At 42.9% G+C, this 26884-nt stretch overlaps 2 protein-coding genes across 3 annotated transcripts; one reads left to right on the top strand and one right to left on the bottom strand.

Annotated features, from left to right (window-relative positions):
- Positions 1–276: 276 nt before the first annotated feature.
- ythdc1 (YTH N6-methyladenosine RNA binding protein C1) lies at positions 277–23162 on the bottom strand. Of its 2 annotated transcripts, XM_061926937.2 has the most exons (17): positions 23009–23162; positions 17770–17829; positions 13568–13669; positions 13188–13483; positions 8408–8807; positions 8262–8324; positions 8101–8183; positions 7925–8033; positions 7716–7833; positions 5120–5204; positions 4880–5034; positions 1561–1637; positions 1394–1430; positions 1262–1301; positions 1118–1180; positions 863–1054; positions 277–699 (listed from the first exon to the last, which is right to left on the bottom strand). In XM_061926937.2, exons 2-17 carry the CDS (start codon positions 17795–17797, stop codon positions 529–531), a joined length of 2019 nt encoding a protein of 672 aa, XP_061782921.1. In that variant the 5' UTR covers positions 17798–17829; positions 23009–23162; the 3' UTR covers positions 277–528. The 2 variants fall into 2 exon arrangements, with proteins under 2 accessions (XP_061782921.1, XP_061782920.1); XM_061926936.1 differs by lacking the exon at positions 23009–23162 and having other exon boundaries at positions 278–699; positions 17770–17967.
- Positions 23109–23711, top strand: ufc1 (ubiquitin-fold modifier conjugating enzyme 1). Its single transcript, XM_061926938.1, has one exon. The coding sequence runs from the start codon at positions 23109–23111 to the stop codon at positions 23616–23618; it is 510 nt and encodes a 169-aa protein (XP_061782922.1). The 3' UTR covers positions 23619–23711.
- Positions 23712–26884: the final 3173 nt, after the last annotated feature.

Genomic DNA, 26884 nt, shown 5'->3' with positions numbered 1-26884 from the left:
CACACACGCACATACATGAACACACACACAGCGAATTGGATGAGTCTTCATTACTGACCTCATCTGGTGCTGAAAGTTCAAGAGAATGTTAGCTTGGTAACTTCTTACATGTGAACTGTCTTGTATAAAATAAGAGGAGTCTCACCCATCTGTGACGGCGTTGGTTGGGTCATGTGACAAGCCATCTAGCACAACCATCAAACTTATTAGCTTGTTGAACAGAGAATTACAAAGGAAGTAAAATATCAGAAAAGTAAGCATTTTTTTTCCACAGAATTTATTGGATTTTCAGAGGCAAAACTGGAACATTTGACAAATAAAAGAAGCTTGAAATAGAGCGCGTGCAGCAAAGGATTCTGGGAAGTCAAGGTACACTAAAATAAAAATTTTACATCTTGCTGCTGTGATGAAAAACATTTTCTATTCGACAATAAAACATGTTGATGTTGTCTTTCAACTTTTTTTTTTTTTTTAAACACCAAAACAAAAAACATCACTGGCTGTGACAGGAAATGACATCAAACCGCATCATCTGTGGTAGCGTCCCCTCTCTTTGTCCCGGTCTCGGTCCCTGCCGCGCTCTCGCTCGCGTCGAGGTGCGGCCCGCTCGCGGTCACGCTGTCGCTCTCGTTCTCGCCGACTGCTCACCACCGCCTGCGTCCGCCGCAGGAAGTCGTCCACGCGCATGTCGTAGTCGTGCTGCGCGGAGAACACAAAAGAAGACTCCGATGAAGACAGAATGTCCTTTTTGTCATGAATGGATCAAAACTGAATGGGAGTAAGAACGGTAGACACGCCCCCAGAAAGTGGATTTTTTTTTTTTTTTTTTTAAATCTTCACGGCAGAACTAGAAGAGACTCACTGGGCTGGAAGCAAAGGCACGATGTTGCGGCACAACTCGCTGTTTGTCTCTAAAGCGAGGGGGCGGAGCCTCGTGCTGGGGCATGGGGGGGTGGTGGTGGTGGTATGCCTGGTGAGGAGGGGGCGGCGCATGGTTGTGATGGTAGTAAGGTGGGTGGTGGTTGGGTGGCTGCTCCACACCGGGGTACGTCACCTAAAGATGTCACATGGGAGTCAATTAAAGACGCAGACCTTCATTTGGACAAATGGAAAGTACCATCGCCTGCCAAGGAGGCGGCGGTCCCACGTTGTGTTGATAATCTCTCATGTAGTAGTAAGACTGACAGGAAACAGGGAGCGGGCGTTACGAGTGTCGCTAACAAGGACGCGGCGGCGGCGGCGGCACAAGCCAAGCACTCACCCCGTTGAGGAAAACGTCTCGTCTCACGTTGGAGAAGCGCCTGAAAAAGCCAGAAGGCAACACGACCACAGCAGAAATAAGAAGCTTTTGACGTTGATCCTTATCACCGCTAGACTGACTCCGCCCACTCACCTGTCCACCGGCTGGTTTCGCGGATCCTGGATGAACCCTGGAAATGAATTCAAATAAGATTCTTCTGTTAAGTTGCAACACAGGTGTGTGGGACCCAACGACTAACTACACAATGTCAAAGAACATTTCAGCCTTGTTTTTTTCCCCTTCCACTTTCATTTCACAACCTGGTCGCTGGTTGAAGTCTGGGCACTCGACTCGAGGTCGCTTCCTGCCATGAAGGTCGTACTCTTCAAGACGACGCCTACGTGGGACAAGTTGACAGGTAAGACATCCACACACACGCTCGCTTGTTGTCACACACACACACAGCAGCATTAAAATGACATTCATTTAACAACGCTTTCCACAGGAAACCAATTCTCTGAAAATACTACAACTCAAGACAAACACCAAGTCGTCCTATTGGTCCCCAAATCTACTAAGATGTGGCGGAGTCTATCTAGTTAGTCCCACTGGCCCCAGAGTCTGCCTGAAATGAAGTCTACCTAGTATGTCCTACTGGCCCCAGAGTCTGCCTGAAATGATGCAGACTCTACCTAGTGTGTCCTACTGGCCCCAGAGTCTGCATGCAGAGTCTACCTAGTGTGTCCTACTGGCCCCAGAGTCTGCCTGAAATGATGCAGAGTCTACCTAGTGTGTCCTACTGGCCCCAGAGTCTGCCTGAAATGATGCAGAGTCTACCGAGTGTGTCCTACTGGCCCCAGAGTCTGCATCCAGAGTCTACCTAGTATGTCCTATTGGCCCCAGAGTCTGCTTGAAATGATGCAGAGTCTACCTAGTGTGTCCTACTGGCCCCAGAGTCTGCCTGAAATGATGCAGAGTCTACCTAGTGTGTCCTACTGGCCCCAGAGTCTGCATCCAGAGTCTACCTAGTATGTCCTATTGGCCCCAGAGTCTGCTTGAAATGATGCAGAGTCTACCTAGTGTGTCCTACTGGCCCCAGACTCTGCCTGAAATGAGACTGAGTCTACTTAGTATGTCCTACTGGCCCTTAAGTCTACCAAGATGTTGCAGAGTCTACCTAGTGTGTTCTACTGGCCCCAGAGTCTGCCTAAAATGATGCAGAGTCTACCTAGTGTGTCCTACTGGCCCCAGAGTCTGCCTGAAATGATGCAGAGTCTACCTAGTGTGTCCTACTGGCCCCAGAGTCTGGCTGAAATGATAGAGAGCCTACCTAGTGTGTCCTACTGGCCCCAGAGTCTGCCTGAAATGATAGTGAGCCTACATAGTGTGTCCCGCTGGCCCCAGAGTCTGCCTGAAATGATGCAGTCTACCTAGTATGTCCGACTGGCCCCTAAGTCTACCAAGATGTTGCAGAGTCTACAAAGTTGGTCCCACTGGTCCTTAACGTTACCTAGACAGTCTGTTACCTAGAACAGACCAATTGTATGGTCTGTGCTACCGGTCTCCAAGTCTACTTAGTTGGTCTCACTGGTGCCCAAGTCTGACTGTAGGGTGTCAGGCCTACCTAGTCGATCCCACTGTTCCCGAAGTCTATCTGATTGCTGCCGAGTCTTGTTCCACTGGCTCTTTAGTCTATCTGGATGATGCAGAGTCTACCTAAGCGGTCACCTTGGTCCCCAAATTTACCCATCTAGTATCGCTGTTACCTAGTCTGTACCACTGGTCCCCAAGTCTACCTGGATGATGCCGAGATTACCTAGTCAGTCCCACTGGTCCCTAACGTTACCTGGAGAGTTCCTAATTATATGGTCTGTCCCACTGGTCCCCAAGTCTACCTGGAGGGTGTCAGGTCTACTTAGTCTATCCTATTGTTCCACAAGTCTACCTGGAGGGTGTCAGGTCTATTTAGTTGATCCCACTGTTCCCCAAGTCTATCTGGATGCTGCCCAGTCCATCATGTCTGTCTTGCTGTTTCCTAAGGCTACCTGGAGTCTCCAATTCTATCTAGTCTGTCCCATCGCCCCCTAATTCTGCCTGGATGGTGCACTGTCTACCTAGTCAATCCCACTGGTTCCCAAGTATACCTGGATGCTGCCGAGTTATGTCCTTCTGGCTCTTAGGTCTACCTGGATGATTCCTAGTGCATCTTGTCTATCCCGCTGGTCCCCAACTCCATTCTGAGACCATACAGTTTTTATTTTGTCTCCATGATTGTTACCTTTACCTAGTTGGTCACAGAGTTTACCCAGTTTGCACCACTGGTACCCAAGTCTAACTGGATGGTTCTCAAGTCTATGTAGTCACTAAGTCCAAGTCTATTTGTGGGCTATTCCTTGCTCTTCCTTATGGTTACATTTCCCTAAGTTTACCCAATTATTACCACTAGTCCCCAAGTCTTTTCGGTCAGCGCCTTAGATTACCCAGTTTGCCTCCACGATTGTGACCAAGTCTACCCAGTTGGTCCATGAAATCACCCAGCTTGTCTCACTGGTTCCCAAGTGCATTTCCTCGTTCATCTTAAGAATGTTTCCAAAGCTATGTAATAATAATAAGGTCATAACAACAACAACTAACAAAACATATCAAATATTGGCGTCAACATACCGCTTTTGAGGTAAATGTGGACTTTCGATTTTATCCGTCCATGATAAAGGATTTTTAAATAAACCCTCTTAATTGGAAAAGATGGAGGTGTACTGATGGTTTTGGTGGTGCAGTCCTGTCAGAGAATAAACAAAGCCCAACCCGTGGTAAAGAAGACCCGCCTCTGCAGACTTTGTCGTTTAGTCCTTCAAATACACACTTAGTTCGTTAGAGAGCAACACACACACCCAACAACACCGTCCTTACTAAGCGTGTGTGTGTGTGTGTGTGTGTGTGTGTGTGTGTGTGTGTGTGTGTTGGCCTGATAGAGGGGGACACCAGGGTTTTTAAACTGTTCTCCCATGTGAGGGGTAACTGTATCAGTCCCATTCCTAAAAGTCCATCTTTTCCGCAATTACCTGATTGGACAATTTGTCACCCCCTCATCAGATCGAGTCCAGTGGACCACCCCCCCGCAAACATGACCAACCTGCCCTCTTTTCCAAAAAAAAAAGAAAAAGAAGAGAAACAGTCCATGGAAGATCACAGTCCCTCTCTCTGTTTAAGCTCCCTTTCCCCATCCTGCTTCCTTTAGTCCAGCCAATGGTGCTCGTCCTTTCTGCTTTTACTCTGAAAGGGTCAGCAACAGTCCATTTAGATGCCAAACATTTAGCTAATTTCACCTTCTTATAACTTTTTAACTCCTGCAAAGGAAAAAAGTTAAACCATGACTGTTAGCTGAGCACCACCTCAGCAACGTCAACTTCCTGCCTCACTCATCAACTTTGAACCAAGATGTTGGACGCAGAGCGAGGCGTCACTCCAGCGGAAAACTCCAGACTGGGAGAGCAACAATGACCCCGACCAGATTCGGCTCAATGCTAGCCGGTGGCTAAACGCAGCGGGGGTCTTCGATGTCCGGCAGCAGGTGGCGCCACGGTTGAAGCAGGAGCAGAACAACAGGAAGTGGGAGGAGGAGCTTGGCGTTTGGCTAACCTTCCCGGTTCCCGCAGAGGTGGTCGGCCACGAGGCCGTGTGGCAGACGGGGTCCGACGCTTGTGACGAATACGGCTAGCCACCCGGTGAATATCTACGCTTTCGTCCAATGGAAACAGCAAACAGAGCTGGCCGCCGATGTCCGGCTTGATTTCCTGAGAAATGACAAAACATTATGATTACGCTGCTCGGAAGACACGAAGAAACAAAAACAAATGTGTTTTTTTCTTCAAGTCTCACCTGTCCATCACGACCAATCTTGACTGGCTTGTTTTCATTCCAGGGATTTAAAAGGTGAGTCGTCTTCGTGAACGGAAGTTCTCGTCTGTTGAGAATATTCAAAGATGTGAGGACACCACTAGGGGGCAGTGCGGAAGAACCCTGACCAGTCTTGTATAAAGAGACTAAACAACAGGCGCCATGTTTGCTACCAAGGATGTGTGCGGCTGTGCCCAGATACATGCAATTGTTGTCGTTTTGACGTTAGTTTTTTCTGACTAATTAAACCAAAATGTCTATAGATAGTTCTAAACATACTCTAGCTCATAAACTCACAATAAAACATGCTTTTATTTCCTGAAAGTAGAATTTGCGGCCGTATTTGACATACTATGTTGCTACACAGGGCCGGCCCGTGGCATAGGCCGTATAGGCAAATGCTAAGGGCGCCGTCCATCAGGGGGCGCCACGCCAGTGCCACAAATGTTGGAGGAAAAAAAAAAAAAAAAAAAAAAGTTGGTACTATTATTTCTAAATACAAAAAATAATCCCACGTTAATTAAAATGCAAAATAAAGCCTATTTAATAGAAATATTATTAGTTACAACATTACGCCCCCCTCCCTTCCCGTATCATGACTCTTTTTGGACGTCACCACATCAAAAAATCAACACAAGATGTCAAAACGGCCAAAACTGTCAGGTGCCCAGGGAAGAAACAAGAGAAAAGAAGAGGAGGAGAAACGAGAAAAGACAGAGGTAGCAGGTAGGTAACGTTAGCCTACATGAAATTATTTGTCTGTTACAGAATGTGATAGTAACCTGGCTTTTTAGCATTAAGCTAATGTTACATGATTCGGCAATTGCTAATCAATAAATAGTTAGTTCTGTTTTAACGTCGAGTTAATATTGTGGAGGGGGCTAAATTGTTATAGAAAATAATAATGTAACGTTAGGTAATTACAGCATTAATTAAAGCCCATGAAAATAGGTTACAAAAGTTATTTAATAAGAAGCCAAAAAGTGCAAAAACAATAATGTTCGTGTTGGAGGAGTTGTGAATTAGGTACACCTGCAATCTGCAGGTGTACCTAATGTTGTGGCCCTGCAGTCATTCACAACTCCTCCAACACGAACATTATTGTTTTTGCACTTTTTGGCTTCTTATGAAATAACTTTTTTAAATAGATTCAATCTTGCACGTGGAAAGTTTAAGTGTGGGCTTTAGTTGATATAACACTCCCGTCAGGGGTTGCCGTGCATTCTACGGCGGGGGTGCAGGAGGCGAGTCTCAGCCAGTGCGTCTTTTGCAGCAGTTTTATGATCGCTCAGCACAAGAAATACTTTACACACATACAGTTGTTGACAAAATACACTGTACATTATATACCTCAGCTAACTAAACTATGGAAATGTATAGTATAATTCATATAGCAATACAGTCTCACTGCACAGCAGGCCAGCAGTTAGCCGAGTCCGCAATCCATGGTGAGGCACAACTGAGTGACGTGCCTCAACTGGCTGCTGTTCACCGCACCGTCTCTTCTCAGTATTTGAACGGCAAATGTGAAAATTCAGCGATTTTAAATAAAAATAATCTAAAACGGGTGAAGTTAAATGGAAAATAACTTTATAGTATAATCACTGGATACATATAACAATTTAATTAAAAAAATATATATATTTTTACCTGCGATGAGGTGGCGACTTGTCCAGGGTGTACCCCGCCTTCCGCCCGATTGTAGCTGAGATAGGCTCCAGCGCCCCCCGCGACCCCAAAGGGAATAAGCGGTAGAAAATGGATGGATGGATGGATATATTTTTACATTTTTTTCTTTCCATGATGGCAGGTGAGGCCCTGCCTCACCTGCCTCTAGTGACTGCACGTCACTGATTTTTATAATGTACAATTTTAATGGATAACTTGCTTCGAAATCATAAGTTAAGCAGATATTTAAGTATTTATTAGAATTTTGACCAAAAAAGTTAAATATAATATTTGTGGCAATATTGGACATTATGTTTCTCCCTGTCAAACTAGAAATAAAAAACCTAATACCTTTAGTAAGAAAATAAGAAAGTAAAGAAAGAAAATAAGGTATTTTATTGACACATTATTTCCAAGCTTTTGCGGGCCATATAAAATGACGTGGAGGGCCAGGTCTGGCCCGCGGGCCTTGAGTTTGACACCTGTGCTTTAATGTATTAATTTTTCTGTTCTTATTTGTATTAGCTTCTGTGTGTTCTCTTTTGAACAAAACGCAGACGTTGTGTTGTGTATTTACCTCGCACAAGACGCTGTAGTCGGAGGCCCTCCAGTGTTTGCAAAACTTCACTTCCCATAATTGTCTAATTTCCGGGTTGTGCGATGTGAAAGCTTTCCACAATTCTTGCGAGTAAAGCTGCTCCATTTTTACAAAGCGAAAATGAAGGAAGAAGCATCCCAAACACATAGAATCAGCTCAAAGTTGGTAGTAGTCTTAGCGCCCTGTAGTCACGCAAGTGCCCTCTGACCAATCATTGAGGAGATTGCCATACTCTATTTATACACGACCCTGACCCCGACACTAATGATGTCAATTCTGGAATGAGTAGTTGGCTGCTCAATTATTGCCTACCTGCACAGCCAATCGATCTTAAAGACTCCACCCAGCATCTTGGCATTCATGCCAGCAGGAAGAACCCAGTGAATGGGAGATCCGCCATGCTGAGACTCAGAAGCCAAGCGAGCAACACCTGAAAGAGCGGATGATGGAAAAAGCAACCTTGAAGATCCAAACGACCAGCGTTCATTTAGTGCCCGACTTTGTCCATCCATTTATCTCACCTTGGAATTTGCCGCTCTCCCGCACAGAAAAGACGAGGATGACGCTGCGAACCGAGCGGAAAGCTGCGTTGAGTTTCTTCTCGTTGACAGGCAGCGTGGACCAAACGCCCTGAAGATCATCATGTTAGTGAAAGTGGCATTAAGCTTGGCAAAGAATAGCCAGCATGTTTGCATACTTTAGCTTTAGCCAGAGAGACGTTCTCGTGGTTGTTACTCTTGATGAGGAAGAAGCGGGCGTCCTCCATGATGTAACGAAAATCTGGTACAAACAGGAAGACGGTCACTATGGCCGCAGCACGAGGCGAGGATGATGAATGACAGGAAGTAACGGACTTACTTTCCATCCCTTTGGAGACGGCTCGTACAGACGACGACAGCTTGTCACGTTTCTTCTCTGAACCTTTTCCAAAAAAAAATGACAGACTTTGTTAGAAATCTAACAGGTGTACATTGGAGAAAGCATGCTGTCGTTGCCACGGTTACCTGAGGCGTCAGAGCCTGAGGCAGAGCGCGCCGAATCGCCATCATCGGAGAAACTGATTGAGGACCCAGAGCGGGAATCGCCCGCCTCACTGCGGGTATCATAGTCGTTACCCTCGCCTCGTCGTTCGTACTCCACCTCTTCCTCCTTCTCTCCATCCTCATCTTCCTCCTCCTGTTCATCCTCCTCTTCGTCGCCTTCTTCCTCCTCCTCCTCGTCTTCCTCCTCCTCCCCTTCTTCTTCTTCTTCATCTTCCTGTTCTTCTTCCTCTTCGTGAGAGGCAGCAGGGGACGAGCTTCCTGATCGCTGCTCTGAACCATACCCTGGGGCAACCCCGTCTTCTGATCGGTGCTCCCCGGGACGGTGGGAGGGGCTTGTGCGACGCTCGCCACGCAGATGCTTCTAAACATGCAAAAAAAAGGAGCAGGGATAAAGATACGCTCTGACACACTTGTGACCATCTAAACAAAACACACTTTGGGCTTCTAGGTGCCTCAATACGGTAACTAGAGATGTCCGATAATGGCTTTTTTGCCGATATACGATATTGTCCAACTCTTAATTATCGATACCGATATCAACCGATACCGATATATACAGTCGTGGAATTAACACATTATTATACCTAATTTTGTGGTGATGCATTAAACAATGTAACAAAGTTTTCCAAAATAAATCAACTCAAGTTATGGAAAAAAATGCCAACATGGCACTGCCATATTTATCATTGAAGTCACAAAGTGCATTATTTTTTTTAACATGCCTCAAAATAGCAGCTTGGAATTTGGGACATGAGGAAGTTGATGTGGGCGGGGTAGGGAGTAGCGGAGGTGTATATTGTAGCGTCCCGGAAGAGTTAGTGCTGCAAGGGGTTGTGGGTATTTGTTCTGTTGTGTTTATGTTGTGTTACGGTGCGGATGTTCTCCCGGAATGTGTTTGTCATTCTTGTTTGGTGTGGGTTCAGTGTGGCGCATATTTGTAACAGTGTTAAAGTTGTGTGACCTGTATGGCTGTTGACCAAGTATGCTTTGCATTCACTTGTGTATGTGAAAAGCTGTAGATATTATGTGATTGGGCAGACACGCAAAGGCAGTGCCTTTAAGGTTTATTGGCGCTCTGTACTACGTCATAAATTTTACGTTTTGAAACCGATACCGATAATTTTGAAACCGATACTGATAATTTCCGATATTACATTTTAAAGCATTTATCGTCGATAATATCGGCAGTCCGATATTATCGGACATCTCTATCAATAACCAATAACTGCAGGCAGGTGGATTCCACCCAAACGACAAAGGTCTTCCCCCATTGTACCTTTAGTACGGCTGTCTAAGTTAACACGATAACAATTTACTTCAAAACAACAACTATTTTTGGATGCGCCCTCAATCCATATTGTGCCGAGTTAAAAGCTACGGCTGTCCTGCTGATGTTGACCCAGGAATTGCAAGCAAAAATTGACAAAGAAAATACAGTCATTCCTCGTTTATTTGGGTTTCGATGGGCTAAAACCAGAGACGTGTGTTCCAAAAACTTGGACTACTTGACAGTCGTCGTTAGTATTGCGTGTCCACTATCATTTCAAAGGCGTCAAAGGCTCACCTATGTCAAGTGGAACTGGATGAAAGCGCATCCCTCTAGAAAGAGGTTCCGCAGCCTCCGAAGCAGAACCTCCAGGTTCTGTAACAGCTTCTTCCCTAAAGCCGTAAGACTCTTGAACGCATCATAATTAAATTATCCCCTCAACTCCCCCCAAAATGGATTAACTCGCTGGAATAAAAGACAATATAACATACATCCATAAACGTGGACGCATGTGAAAAAGTGCAATATATTTATCTGTACAGTAATCTATTTATTTATTTATATATATTTATTTATTTTATATATATATTTATATATTATTTATATATATTTATTTATTTACCGTATGCGCCCCCGCGACCCCAAAGGGAATAAGCGGTAGAAAATGGATGGATGGATTTTCCGCACTATAAGGCGCACCTAAAAACCACAAATTTTCTCAAAAGCTGACAGTGCGCCTTATAATCCGGTGCGCCTTATATATGGGTTAATATTAATATTAATTTTCATAAAGTTTAGGTCTCGCAACTACGGTAAACAGCCGCCATCTTTTTTCCCCGTAGAAGAAGCGCGCGGTGCATGCTGGGATATGTGACGTTTCATTTCCATTTGTGTGTTTATGTAAAGACCCCAAAATGGCTCCTATTAAGTGTGTTGTCTGTCTAATTATAAATAATGCAGACGAGGCGTGTTAACTGAGTTCTCAACGTTTACTCACAGCGTGCTCATAACCACATTCTAACTGCCAGCACATACAACAACGCTTCTCAGGGCTACCGCGCATGCTTGTCACTATCGTTGCATGCTGGGTAGTGTAGTTGTTATATTTGCTAGCTCATAACATCACATTAAGAGACACGCTTACGCGCTTAATTCAATACTCGCCGTCATTCCGGGTGGATTGACAAAAGACCTCCAGCCGCTAGATATTGGTGTCAACAGGGCATTCGAAGCTAGACTGCTAACTGCGTGGGAACAATGGATGACCGAAGGCGAACACACCTTCACTAAGACAGGGAGACAGTGAGACGGAGCCGGCCATTTTGGATCCCACATTCGCCCAACTTTTCAATTCGGACACCGAAAGAGAAGAATTCGAGGGATTTATGAATGAAGAATAACTTCAGAAAGTGAGCGTTATGTTTATTGTGTGTGTTGTGACATTAACGTTCGAGCAACATTATGTTGCTATTGCTCTGCACTATTTTGAATTTTACTATGTTTGTGATTGCACATTTGCGTACATTTTGGGAGTGAACAGAGTTGTTAGAACGCTGGTTTTTAATATATTATTAAAGTTTGACTGACCTATCTGACTGTTTTTTTTGACATTCCTTTAGCGCAGTTAGATGCGGCTTACAACACCGGGCGGCTTATAGGTGGACAAAGTTTTGAAATATGCTGTTCATTGAAGGCGCGGCTTTTAACCCAGGGCGCCTTATGGTGCGGAAAATACGGTATTTGCAAAAAATAATTTTCAGTTTTAACATTAAATATCTTGTCTTTACAGTCTATTAAATAGAATATAAGTTGAAACGGATTTGCAAATCATTGTATTCTGTTTTTATTTACGAATTACACAGCGTGCCAACTTCACTGGTTTTGTTTTTTTGTAATTTAAAGGGGAACATTATCACAATTTCAGAAGGGTTAAAACCATTAAAAATCAGTTCCCAGTGGCTTATTTTATTTTTCGAAGTTTTTTTCAAAATGTTACCCATCACGCAATATCCCTAAAAAAAGCTTCAAAGTGCCTGATTTTAACCATCGTTATATACACCCGTCCATTTTCCTGTGACGTCACACAGTGATGCCAACACAAACTAACATGGCGCATACAACAGCAAGGTATAGCGACATTAGCTCAGATTCAGACTCGGATTTCAGCGGCTTAAGCGATTCAACAGATTACGCATGTATTGAAACGGATGGTTGTAGTGTGGAGGCAGGTAGCGAAAACGAAATTGAAGAAGAAACTGAAGCTATTGAGCCATATCGGTTTGAACCGTATGCAAGCGAAACCGACGAAAACGACACGACAGCCAGCGACACGGGAGAAAGCGAGGACAAATTCGGCGATCGCCTTCTAACCAACGATTGGTATGTGTTTGTTTGGCATTAAAGGAAACTAACAACTATGAACTAGGTTTACAGCATATGAAATACATTTGGCAACAACATGCACTTTGAGAGTGCAGACAGCCCATTTCAGGCGCGCTAAGAACATGTATTTTTCCAAGATTTCAGCACTCAGGTTAACCATACCTAAATAGACACAAAATACTGCATTACACAAGACTACCCGAATGTACTCGAATGATTGAAAAAAATAAATGTTTTTAAGCTAAATTATTGGTAAACACAGTTTATGTATAATAATTTACGTAAAACCGCGAGTAATGAATAAAGTTTTCATCAATTAATATATTCTGTAGACATACCCTCATCCGCTCCCTTTTCCTGAAAGATGATCTGTCCAGCTTTGGAGTTGATGTCAGCATCTGCTTTGAGTGTCGCAGGATATCCACACATTCTTGCCGTCTCTGTCGTAGCATAGCTTTCGTCGGTAAAGTGTGCGGAACAAACGGCCGACCATTTCGTCGGCTTTCCCCACAGCCTCGTATTTTGAACAAATTCCGTCCAATTTCTTGCCACTTTCGCATCTTTGGGCCACTGGTGCAACCTGAATCCGTCCCTGTTCGTGTTCTTACACCCTCCGACAACACGCCGACGAAAGTGAGAAAATGGCGGATTGCTTCCCGTTGTGACGTCATCGCTCCGAGAGCGAATATTAGAAAGGCGTTTAATTCGCCAAATATCACCCATTTAGAGTTCGGAAATCGGTTAAAAAAATATATGGTCTTTTTTTCTGCAACATCAAGGTATATATTGACGCTTACATAGGTCTGGTGATAATGTTCCCCTTTAATCATTTGACAGCACTAACCCTAACGACTGCCGTTTTGAAAATGTTGCGGGGTGCAACTACCTCCGCCATCCCCTCAGTCTAGAGCTGTCCTATCTAGTCCTGGGCATGAACTGCTCAGACGAAACATCTTCTACAACAATCTGAACAGTCCACTTGTGGGCGTGTTCATGCCCCGAGGATACAATATGTACTGGATGAAGGAGAATGTTCACAGGCTAGACAAGAGTCTTGTGTCATTTAAAGAGCGAAAGAAGTCTGGTCAGTACCTGATTGACACCTGCCAAGTCTCTGGGAGAGTGTTGACGTCGAGCGACCTCGCCTACTCGGCTCCGGGTGGCGTCTCGCGCTCCTCTACGGCTCTTTCGCTCCTCGTAGTAATCGCCACGGTAGCTTCCGCGGCGGCCATGTGGACTGCTTGCCGGCCTCTTGGAGGACGAAGACGAGAGAGGAGCACCTGAGCCTCTCTTATTGCTGATGGATGACCTGGAGGGCGTGTGGCTAGAAGAGGTCCGCGGCCTCTTCCGATTGTGGCTTTCTGAATGTTGGCTCTTTCGCTTGGCTCCTAGAACGACGGCAAAAAAATGTTTAAAGAAGAAAAGTACAAACAGAAAGTGCAGGTAGAATCTTAGCAGAGGATGAGCAGTACCTTTCTTGTCTGTGACATTTCGCTCGGTTTCGGGGTTGTAAAGCTCATCATCGTGATCTGGAGCTTCCGTCAAAATATCTTCCAGAACGTTGAGCTCGCCCTCTGCCATTTCACAAAGTAAACATGATTATGTGAAATTAAGCTTTCCATTTGCAATAATAGTCAACAGTCATGTGTTGCTGCACAAAATGAGATTGAAGCAACATAAAAGTTAGTTATTGCGCTAGTCAACTAATCATAATAATAGATTAGACCCCCCATCCAGCGCCCTTGACGTGAATCCCTTAGGGGTGATGGACGTATGGGCAGCACCTGAAGAGCTGTTGCTAGTCTCGAGATGTATGTTGTAATATGTATATGTGCTTTGCTGTGGAGGTTTTTCCCCACTCCAGACTGGGTCCCCTTAGGAGCCCAGTCTGGATTGTATTTTTTTACTCATCCTTCCCCAGCGTTTACATTGTTCCCATCTTTTACGGGGCGACCCATCAGCGTTCCTGTTCTGTAACCCTCTACACCAGGCCTGGGCAATTATTTTGACTCAGGGGGCCAAATTTAGAGCAAAAAATGTGTCTGGGGGCCAGTATATCTATTTTTAGGAACACTAATACTAAACCTCACAATAATGTCTGATTGAATGCTCAAAACGTTATGACAGACCGCCTTAAAAAGCGGAATGGAATTTTACATTTTTTTTATTGAATGAGACACCCAGAATGTACATGAAAATAAAGAATGTGGGATTTACAATATTAACTATGAAGGATAAAACACTGAATATTGACAACATATGAACGTCACACCCCCTCTCGATGTTTTACAATCAAGCGAAACGGAACAAAAATGCAACAAACAGCGAAATATGAACGTGAAGGGTAAAAAATAAACCCACCTACAATCTGATATATGTGATATATCACTAAGCTTTAGAACTTTGTTGTAAAAATCTCCTTCCGCATCTGTCCCTGACACCCGCAATTCAGGCTGGCCGCTCTGGAAACACTCTGTGGAAACGCTCCCCACCCACACTGCTTGGTGCCTCGTCTGAGCTGCTGTGACTTAGATTACCATAGTAACTAGTATATCATGAAAAAGCGCAGCTATTGAAATACTTTGTATAGTTGAAGAATTACAGTAATTTCAAAACATCACTGCACATCATAATGGCAGCTACAGTTCCAATCTTAAAGATCTAAAAAAAATATTTGGGAATGTCGGCGGGCCAGATTGAAATGCTTAACAGTAAGGCATTGATTTGTTTGCTTTGTTTCAGCAATCAAGAATATTTCAGTTGTTTTTATCCTTCTTTGTGGGGACATTGTTGATTGTCATGTCATGTTCGGATGTACTTTGTGGACAGTGTCCACAAAGTACATCCGAACGACACATTGCAAAGCTGTATTGATACTGTGTCGATACTGTGTCACTAAAGACTGACATCTGCTGGACATTAAAAATCCCTACAGGCAACCTATGGACCGACTCAACTGACACTGATTTTATGACCTAGTATATACAATAATATAAACCAAGTCATTGTATTTCATTTAGGATTATTTCATAACTTCATTTAAATAAAAATATATTTTTTTATCTTTTTTAGATACAGTCAATAAATAATGTGAACATGTATCATAACATGGAAATCTAAGAGAATGTGTTGTGAATGAGGATGCCTGTGGACCTGGAAATTATTTTTAATTTTTTTTTTTACACATTTTTATTTAAAAAAAAACAGTTTTTCCAACGTATTCAATTTTAGACGCTTTCTCTTCTTAGTTATTATTTCTCCGGCTGTAGAAAAGACCCGCTCACAGGGCACAGAGGAGGCGTCAGTGCGACACAGTTCGCGTATCGGTCACATGACCAAAACAGCTCATGATCGGTCACGCGACTTTCTAAAAGCGGTACACGCACCAACACAGGGTTTTGCTCTATGAGCTCGACGCATGCGCCGATGCATCGGTGTTGCCGGACCCATCACTAGTGGACGCTGTCTTTGCTCCACAGTAAGTCTTTGCTGTCGTCCAGCATTCTGTTTTTGTTTACTTTGTAGCCAGTTCAGTTTTAGTTTCGTTCTGCATAGCCTTCCCTAAGCTTCAATGCCTTTTCCCCCGGGCCTTAATTTTCCCAGGTCTGCTCTACAATGTTTGTTTGTCTAATCTTGAACGGGTTTGTGCTGACAACAAAGTTTCGTTGTACTTGTGCAATGACAATAAAGACCAACCTTATTATTGCTATTATTTGATAATAATAGCAATAATAATAATTATCCTATTATTTGATAATACCACCTTAACATTTGACAACCAAACAATTACACAAAGCGACTCAGTAAAGAATCTGGGTATTATCTTCGACCTAACTCTCTCCTTTGAGTCACACATTAAGAGTGTTACTAAAACGGCCTTCTTTCATCTCCGTAATATCGCAAAAATTCGTTCCATTTTTGTCCACTAGCGACGCTGAGATCATTATTCATGCGTTCGTTACGTCTCGTCTCGATTACTGTAACGTATTATTTTCGGGTCTCCCTATGTCTAGCATTAAAAGATTACAGTTGGTACAAAATGCGGCTGCTAGACTTTTGACAAGAACAAGAAAGTTTGATCACATTACGCCTATACTGTATATACCTTACGGTATATACTTATATATATATACCTATACTGGCTCACCTGCACTGGCTTCCTGTGCACTTAAGATGCGACTTTAAGGTTTCACTACTTATGTATAAAATACTACACGGTCTAGCTCCATCCTATCTTGCCGATTGTATTGTACCATATGTCCCGGCAAGAAATCTGCGTTCAAAGAACTCCGGCTTATTAGTGATTCCCAGAGCCAAAAAAAAGTCTGCGGGCTATAGAGCGTTTTCTATTGGGGCTCCAGTACTATGGAATGCCCTCCCGGTAACAGTTAAGAGATGCTACCTCAGTAAAAACATTTAAGTCCCATCTCAAAACTCATTTGTATACTTTAGCCTTTGAATAGCCCCCCTTTTTTTTAAACCAGTTGATCTGCCGTTTGTTTTCTTTTCTCCTCTGCTCCCCCCTACCCCTGGTGAGTTCAAGGACCGCCAAAATTTGTAGGACAAAACGGCGCTCGCCAAATACTCGAATCAGTGAAGCATGTTTAATATAAACAGTGTGCTTTGTAACAAATTAGAAGGTTTGTGTCATGTTTGTCCTCCTACAGAAACCATATTAAAACAAAAATAGATTTTTTTCCCCCTCATCTTTTTCTATTTTTCATGCTTCTCTCCTCTGCTCCCCCCTATCCCTTGTGGAGGGGGAGACACTCAGGTCCGGTGGCCATGGATGGGGTGCTGGCTGTCCGGGGTCGGGACCCGGGGTGGACCGCTCGCCTGTATATCGGTTGGGAACATCTCTGCGCTGCTGACCCGTCTCCGCTCGGGATGGTTTCCTGCTGACCCCACTGTGGACTGGACTCTTACTGTTATGCTGGATCCACTATGGACTGTACTCTCACAATATTATGTTAGACCCACTCGACATCCATTGCATTCGGTCTCCCTAGAGGGGGGCGGGGGTTACCCACATATGCGGTCCTCTCCAAGGTTTCTCATAGTCATTCACATCGATGTCCCACTGGGGTGAGTTTTTCCTTGCCCTTATGTGGGTTCTGTACCGAGGATGTCGTTGTGGCTTGTGCAGCCCTTTGAGACACTTGTGATTTAGGGCTATATAAATAAACATTGATTGATTGATTGCAGATTTATAATGCACTTCACAGAGAACTCATCATTAACACGACTGACCCTGACACCTTTTAAATCATACCAACAGACAGAAGAGTCTTAAATAAGGATTTTGACACGTTCAACTAGGTTGTTGTTGTTTTTTTTCAGGTTAAATCAGCCATGGTGACGTAGGATCAGACATTCCTCATTGTATTGTATAAAAAGTGACATGATTTTGCTAGTGAAGTCAAATCATTTAAGTGGTAGATGTTGTCAACATCATTCTCTGGTCGGGTCAACGGCGGTTGAACACAATAATGGCACCATAGCAGACAAGGTCCGTGGTAAAAGCAAAAACAGATGTTTGTAGGCGACACATACCTAGGAATCACTAGTTAGACATCAACAATCTGCTTTGTAATTAGCAACAGCAGCTTCGTCAGAACAAAGAGAAGCTAACCGCTAACTAGCTAACAAGGCTAACTCCAACACTTCAGCTTACCTTTCTCCTCGCGGCGGTCCGCCGCCATCTTAGCCGCCCCGACGTCCCGTGCCTCCGACCCTGGTACCGGTACCGACACGAACAGGTTTGAAAAAGAAACGATAACGAAAGTTACAATTGAAAAATATGAAGAATGGACTGGGAGCTACGGTGAGAAAATAGAAGGCTGTTCGTAGCGGAAGTGGGTAACCTGGGGACTTCCGGTAAAACGGCGACGCAAACGTGGACAGAGAGCTAAATAAATACACAACTACCATCAGAGACAAATTTAAAAAAGTAACTTGTAATATGATGTTTTTATTAGTTTTGTGTTGTAGTTACTTAGTTTGTATGTACATATTTTGAAAAGAATTACAAAAGAAATGCTTATTTGTATTTATTTATTTTTTTAGAATTTGTTATCATCATATTGTTATTGAAATAAAATTGAAGAAAAAAATGCTAAATATTTGTGCTTTGTTTTAAAGATGTGCTATTTGCATACTTGCCAACCTTGAGACCTCCGATTTCGGGAGGTGGGCGGTGGGGGGGGGGGGGGGGGGGGGGGCGTGGTCGGGGTCTGGGTGGTGCGGGGGCGTGGTTGGGGGCGGGGCTAAGAGGGGAGGAGTATATTTACAGCTAGAATTCACCAAGTCAAGTATTTCATATATATATATATATATATATATATATATATATATATATATATATATATATATATATATAAGAAATACTTGACTTTCGGTGAATTCTAGCTATATATATATTTAGTGCCATCTCCGGGTTGGGGAGGAGATCTTGCCCCAAGTGGAGGAGTTCAAGTACCTCGGAGTCTTGTTCACGAGTGAGGGAAGAGTGGATCGTGAGATCGACAGGCGGATCGGTGCGGCGTCTTCAGTAATGCGGACGCTGTATCGGTCCGTTGTGGTGAAGAAGGAGCTGAGCCGGAAGGCAAAGCTCTCAATTTACCGGTCGATCTACGTTCCCATCCTCACCTATGGTCATGAGCTTTGGGTTATGACCGAAAGGACAAGATCACGGGTACAAGCGGCCGAAATGAGTTTCCTCCGCCGGGTAGCGGGGCTCTCCCTTAGAGATAGGGTGAGAAGCTCTGCCATCCGGGAGGAGCTCAAAGTAAAGCCGCTGCTCCTCCACATGGAGAGGAGCCAGATGAGGTGGTTCGGGCATCTGGTCAGGATGCCACCCGAACGGCTCCCTAGGGAGGTGTTTAGGGCACGTCCGACCGGTAGGAGGCCGCGGGGAAGACCCAGGACACGTTGGGAAGACTATGTCTCCCGGCTGGCCTGGGAACGCCTCGGGATCCCCCGGGAGGAGCTGGATGAAGTGGCTGGGGAGAGGGAAGTCTGGGCTTCCCTGCTTAGGCTGCTGCCCCCGCGACCCGACCTCGGATAAGCGGAAGAAGATGGATGGATGGATGGATATATATATATATATATATATATATATATATATATATATATATACAGAGGTGGGTAGAGTAGCCAGAAATTGTACTCAAGTAAGAGTACTGTTACTTTAGAGATTTATTACTCAAGTAAAAGTAAGGAGTAGTCACCCAAATATTTACTTGAGTAAAAGTAAAAAGTATGTTGTGAAAAACTACTCAAGTACTGAGTAACTGATGAGTAACATACACACTCATATATATATATATATATATATATATATATATATATATATATATATATATATATATATATATACATACATACATACATATACATTGATATATACAGTATATAATTTATATGTATTTATTTAGCTGTTTTTGTTTACATGTTAAAGGTGTTTTAATGAATATACATGCATGTTTAACACATAGATTCCTTTCTTTCATGAAGACTAGAATATAAGTTGGTGTATTACCTGATTCTGATGACTTGCGTTGATTGTAATCAGACAGTTGTGATGATAACGTCCACGTTTTCAAATGGAGGAGAAGAAAAGTTCCTCCTTTCTGTCTAATACCACATGAAAGTGGTGGGTTTTTGGCATCTTATTTGTCCAGCTTCCATATTCGTTTTTATACACTTTACAAGAAATATATTGGCGTCAAACTCCGTAGCTTGCTAGCTTGTTTGCGCTGGCTTTCGGAGACTCTTGTTTTGAAAGCGCAGGCGCGATGGAGCGGCACTTTTATTGTGAAGACAGGAACGTCCTCATGTGCGGTCAGTCTTTAGGCTTTTGACGGGATGTACGGTTAAAATAAAAAAGTATATTTTTTCCTTCACACTTTTGATTGATTGATTGGAACTTTTATTAGTAGATTGCACAGTACAGTACATATTCCGTACAATTGACCACTAAATGGTAACACCCCAATAAGTTTTTCAACTTGTTTAAGTCAGGTCATGTGACCACCTGGCTCTGTTTGATTGGTCCAACGTCACCAGTGACTGCATCTGATTGGTGGAACGAAGTGAAACGTCACCAGTAAGGCAGACACTTTGAAGGTCTGTCTGACAGACCAAAACAAACAAAGCGTGCATTAACAGATCGATAAAAATTAGTAGCGAGTAGCGAGCTGAATGTAGATAAAAGTAGCGGAGTAAAAGTAGCGTTCCTTCTCTATAAATATACCAAAGTAAAAGTATGTTACATTAAAACTACTCTTAGAAGTACAATTTATCCCAAAAGTTACTCAAGTAGATGTAACGGAGTAAATGTAGCGCGTTACTACCCACCTCTGTATATATATATATATATATATATATATATATATATATATATATATATATATAAAATAAATACTTGAATTTCAGTGTTCATTTATTTACACATATACACACACATAACACACAGGGGGCGTGGCTTCCAGCTCCGCCTGAATTTCGGGATATTTTCAGGAGAAAATGTATCCCGGGAAGTTTTCGGGAGAGGCGCTGAATTTCGGGAGTCTCCCGGAAAATCCGGGAGGGTTGGCAAGTATGGCTATTTGGATTCATACTGTATGAAAAAATTTTTTAAAAGGAATTTTACCTTTGCAACCTCATTATACTATTGGCTAAGTTTTATATTCATAAATGTAAGTTTCCTAATACCCGACCTGTTTTTTGTGCCTTTAAAAAAAGACTTAGAACTCTACGTTAAAACACTCTCTACCTCTAACAACCAAAAAGCTGTGAAAACGATGATGTTGTGTTCCAAATTTAAGTTATTTACTGAAATTAATGCAGCACCCCCCACGACCCCAAAAGGGACAAGCGGTAGTAAATGGATGGATGGATGGATGGATAGAGCCTATGGCTTTGCACTTTGTTTGTAATATATATATATATATATATATTTTTTTTTTTGCATTATATTTTAGTTAATTTGAATTTACAACCCCCTGGCGCTGTGTTGTACTGTTTTTGTACTTACTTTGATTATTATTTCTCAACTGTTTGTAAATGTTGAAATTTATAAATAAAGGTTTATAAAATAAAAAAATAAAAAAATACCATCAGAGACATATTTAAAAAAGTAACTTGTAATAGGGTTTTATTAGTTTTGTGTTGCAGTTACTTAATTTGTATGTACATATTTTGAAAAAAATTACAAAATAAATGCTTATTTGTATATTTTTTTTAAAGGAATTTTACCTTTGCAACCTCATTATACTATTGGCTAAGATGTAAATTCATAAATGTAAGTTTCTCAATACCCGACCTGTTTTTTGTGCCTTTAAAAAAAGAATTAGAACTCTACGTTAAAACACTCTCTACCTCTAACAACCAAAAAGCTGTGAAAACGATGATGTTGTGTTCCAAATTTAAGTTATTTACTGAAATTAATGCAGCACCCCCCACGACCCCAAAAGGGACAAGCGGTAAAAAATGGATGGATGGATAGAGCCTATGGCTTTGCACTTTGTTTGTAATATATATATATATATATATATATATATATATATATATATATATATATATATATATATTTGCATTATATTTTAGTTACTTTGAATTTACAACCCCCTGGCGCTGTTTTGTACTGTTTTTGTACTTACTTTGATTATTATTTCTCAACTGTTTGTAAATGTTGAAATGTATAAATAAAGGTTTATTAAATAAAAAAATAAAAATACCATCAGAGACAAATTTAAAAAAAGTAACTTGTAATAGGTTTTTATTAGTTTTGTGTTGCAGTTACTTAATTTGTATGTACATATTTTGAAAAAAATTACAAAAGAAATGCTTATTTGTATTTTTGTTTAAAGGCATTTTACCTTTGCAACCTCATTATACAATTGGCTAAGTTTTATATTCATAAATGTAAAGTTTCTCAATACCCAACCTGTTTTTTGTGCCTTTAAAAAAAGAATTAGAACTCTACGTCAAAAAAGTTAAGTTAAAAAAGTTAAAGTACCAATGATTGTCACACACACACACTGGGTGTGGCGAGATTATTCTCTGCATTTGACCCATCACCCTTGATCACCCCCTGGGAGGTGAGGTGAGCAGTGGGCAGCAGCGGTGGCCGCGCCCGGGAATCATTTTTGGTGATTTAACCCCCAATTCCAACCCTTGATGCTGAGTGCCAAGCAGGGAGGTAATGGGTCCCATTTTCATAGTCTTTGGTATGACTCTCTACTTCTAACAACCAAAAAGCTGTGAAAACGATGATGTTGTGATCCAAATTTAAGTTATTTACTGAAATTAATGCAGCACCCCCCACGACCCCAAAAGGGACAAGCGGTAGGAAATGGATGGATGGATAGAGCCTATGGCTTTGCACTTTGTTTGTAATATATATATATATATATATATATATTTTTTGCATTATATTTTAGTTACTTTGAATTTACAACCCCCTGGAGCTGTTTTGTACTGTTTTTGTACTTACTTTGATTATTATTTCTCAACTGTTTGTAAATGTTGAAATTTATAAATAAAGGTTTATAAAATAAAATAAAAAATAAATAAAAAATACATATTTAAAAAAGTAACTTGTAATAGGGTTTTATTAGTTTTGTGTTGCAGTTACTTAATTTGTATGTACATATTTTGAAAAAAAATACAAAAGAAATGCTTATTTGTATTTTTTTATATAATTTTTTATCATCATATTGTTATTGAAATGAAGTTGAAGGAAAAAAATGCTAAATACACAAATACCGAGTGAGTTGGTGTAAAAGAGATACAACAATTTACATTTTATGGCTAAATAACATATCATATGAATAATTCCACTGTGAGAAATTAAATGATCCAAAACATCGACATTATTTTGAAAGCTCCGTAGAGGAAACAGCTCTCACCGGAAGTCCACGTCAGTTTCGTCGAGCAGGACTACGAGTAGAGTCTCAGCCGAAGTCGGTTGATTGTGGGTTTCGCACGACCCCTTCACACGCACGTCCGATGGCGGACGAGAGTACGCGCAAAGCAGTGTCTCAGATCCCGCTGCTGAAAACGCACGCAGGGCCGCGGGACCGCGCGCTGTGGCCGCAGCGTCTGAAGGAGGAATATCAGGCTCTGATCCACTTCGTGGAACAGAACAAGGCGGCAGACAACGACTGGTTCCGCCTGGAGTCCAACGCGGACGGCACGCGTTGGACCGGCACGTTTTGGTTCATCCACGAGCTGCTCCGCTACGAATTCCGCTTGGAGTTCGACATCCCGGTGACGTATCCGGACACGGCGCCGGAAGTGGCGGTGCCGGAATTGGACGGGAAGACGGCCAAGATGTACCGCGGCGGGAAGATCTGCCTGACCGAACACTTCGCGCCCCTGTGGGCCCGCAACGCGCCGCGTTTCGGCCTGGCCCACCTGATGGCTCTCGGACTCGGACCGTGGATGGCCGTGGAGATCCCGGACCTGATCAGCAAGGGTCACGTGGTCCACAAGGAGCAGCAGCGCAACGCGGAGTGACGTAATGACGCGTGAACACTTTTTCACGGGACGTAGCTCCAGAACTATCAAACACATTTAAACCATAACAAAATAAATGTGTTACAATCCAAACTGTTATCATGTTCTTGATTCATGTAGAGTAAAATAAATATGTGCACTTAGCCCATACTTGCCAACCCTGCCGGATTTTCCGGGAGACTCCCGAAATTCAGCGCCTCTCCCGAAAACCTCCCGGGACAAATTTTCTCCCGAAAAACTCCCGAAATTCAGGCGGACCTGAGTGACGTGTTGACAACACACAACAACAGTGTCTACCGTAAAGCAGTTCGTCTGCCGTAAACAGCAATGTTGTGACACTTTTAAACAGGACAATACTGCCATCTACTGTACATGCATATGTGACCCACCCATAATGTGTCACATTTTTGTGTTGATTTATTTATTTTATCTTGTGGTTTGAATTCGTTTTTGGAGCTGTCATTACACATTTATCAGTATTCACATTGGTCAGTAGGGGCCAGTAGGGCGTTTCTTCCCAATTGAATGCTATCACCTGCAGACCGGAAGTGTCTTGTCATTCTGATGAGCGTGACCAGTCTGTGAACAATTGAAACATCCTGTGTGCTTTTTCCTTCTGTATAACAGGTTAGTTTTGGTGAATCAACTCACTGAATAATATCCATGTGATCTTTATAAGTTAAAGTACACATTCTGATGGTGGAGCCTAACTCTTAAGTGTTTGTGAGTTGTAGTTTGTAAATGAACACTGAAATTCAAGTATTTATTTTTTATATATATATATATATATATGTATACATATATATTAGAGATGCGCGGTTTGCGGGCACAACCGCGGAGTCCGCGGATCGTGCGGATGAAATTTAAAAAAATTAGATTTTATCTGCGGGTCGGGTCGGGTCGGGTCGGGCGGTTGAAATAAAAAAATATTAGATTTTAAATAGATTCAGGCGGGTGGCAGTTAAACCAATTCGGAAATATATATACATAGTTAAATGTTGTTACCCACATACGAAAAACGAGCAGGCACCTGCAGCATATGCCACAACAGAAGAAGAAAAAAAAAAGAGATGGACACTTTTACGGAGCGGAGAAGGCCCCCGACGCCTCGCCGGGGTCCGGGACCGAGGCCCCTTCCGGGAGCCGTAGCTGAGGCGATCCGCGAGAAGGGCCCGACACACGTCCAGGGTCACCACCGCGCCCACCGCACCGTCCGCCTTCGCCGCGGCCGGCGTCACGCGCAGCAGGTAAGCAGCTTACCTGCCCGCCACCCCCGTGGCCGGGGGCTCATAACAGGGGTCACTCCGCGCGCTCCGCCCACGCAGCTTACCTGCCCGCCACCCCTGTTGCCGGGGGCGCGTAACAGGGGTCACTCCGCGCGCAGTGCGCTCACGAAAGGGGTGGGGCTCACCCTGGTTGATATAGACAGCAGGACGGTGGCCATGGAAGTCGGAACCCGCTAAGGAGTGTGTAACAACCCACCTGCCGAATCAACTAGCCCTGAAAATGGATGGCGCTGGAGCGTCGGGCCCATACCCGGCCGTCGCCGGCAGCGAGACGCGCTTGGAGGTGCGCTCAGCGCGGCTCCCATATGATTGCGCACTGGTGTGCGTCTGGGTCGTGACAGCGTGGCACGGGAATGTCTGTGCTGCATTGGATCAGTCTCCTTTCTTTAACAGGCAAAAGCTTTATAACCTCACTAATGCCTTGCATCGTCTATATTAGATATATAACAACGGGCGGATGGCGGGCGGGTGCGGTTCCGATCAAATGTTACATCGGGTGAATGGCGGATGGTTGACGACTTTCTGATGCGGTTGCGGATGAAATAATTGCCTATCCGCGCATCTCTAATATATATATATATATATATATATATATATATATATATAGCTAGAATTCACTGAAAGTCAAGTATTTCTTATATATATATATATATATATCTTAACCACGCCCCCCACCCCCACCTCCCGAAATCGGAGGTCTCAAGGTTGGCAAGTATGACTTAGCCCAGGTTTAAATCAGCCGGCTTGAAAGGCAGCATATACTTAGCGAGGAAGCTACGTCACAGTGACGTCATTAGCACAGGCTTGCGCTCGCACGTGTCCTGTCTGGTCCACAGAGTTGCTGTAAAATCACAGACAAACTTGTGAAGTGAATTAACTAATATGTTTCGCAAATGGTGAATGTTTACCGTATTTTTCGGACTATAAGTCGCAGTTTTTTTTTTAATATATTGGCCGGGGGTGCGACTTATACTCAGGAGCGACTTATGTGTGAAATTATTAAAACATTAGCATAAAATATCAAATATTATTCAGCTCATTCACGTAAGAGACTAGACGTATAAGATTTCATGGGATTTAGCGATTAGGAGTGACAGATTGTTTGGTAAACGTATAGCATGTTCTATATGTTATAGTTATATGAATGACTCTTACCATAATATGTTACGTTAACATACCAGTTGGTTATTTATGCCTCATATAACGTACACTTATTCAGCCTGTTGTTCACTATTCTTTATTTATTTTAAATTGCCTTTCAAATGTCCATTCTTGGTGTTGGCTTTTATCAAATACATTTCCCCCCAAAAATGTGACTTATATATGTTTTTTTCCTTCTTCATTATGCATTTTCGGCCGGTGCGACTTATACTCCGAAAAATACGGTATATTCATCTTGTAGAAAGCAAACCACCAGGTTTAAGTAAATAGTAGCATTTCAGTTTGGGCACATAACATAGGGCCCTTTAGTACTGACATTTGTGTGTGTATTGGATTAGTTCTCGCGGAAGAAAAGGCAATAAAATTGGACCTTGCTATGCAAAGGTGATGGCCCTATAATTGAGAAGAGACTACATGTTTAGCTTAATGACAGCATCTACTCCGTGTCCGCCCTGAGATCGGTAGGTTGTGAGTTCAAACCCCGGCCGAGTCATACCAAAGACTATAAAAATGGGAGCCATTACCTCCCTGCTTAGCAGTCAGCGTCAAGTGTTGGAAATGGGGGTTAAATCACCAAGAATGATTCCCGGGCGCGGCCACCGCCGCTTCTCACTGCTCCCCTCACCTCCCAGGGGGTGAACAAGGGGATGGGTCAAATGCAGAGGACACATTTCACCACACCTAGAGTGTGTGTGAGACAATCATTGGTACTTTAACTTTTAACTTAACTAAGATACGACCGGCATCTGTTTTTGTTTTCAGTCACTTACACACATACATCTCCTTATGGCCAGGATGCACTTTCCTGACTTAGCACAC

Source organism: Nerophis lumbriciformis, linkage group LG32 (genome assembly GCF_033978685.3).
Source record: "Nerophis lumbriciformis linkage group LG32, RoL_Nlum_v2.1, whole genome shotgun sequence".
NCBI lineage: Eukaryota > Metazoa > Chordata > Actinopteri > Syngnathiformes > Syngnathidae > Nerophis > Nerophis lumbriciformis.
Note: the sequence above shows the minus strand (reverse complement) of the source record. Positions and strands in the feature narration are given on the sequence as shown.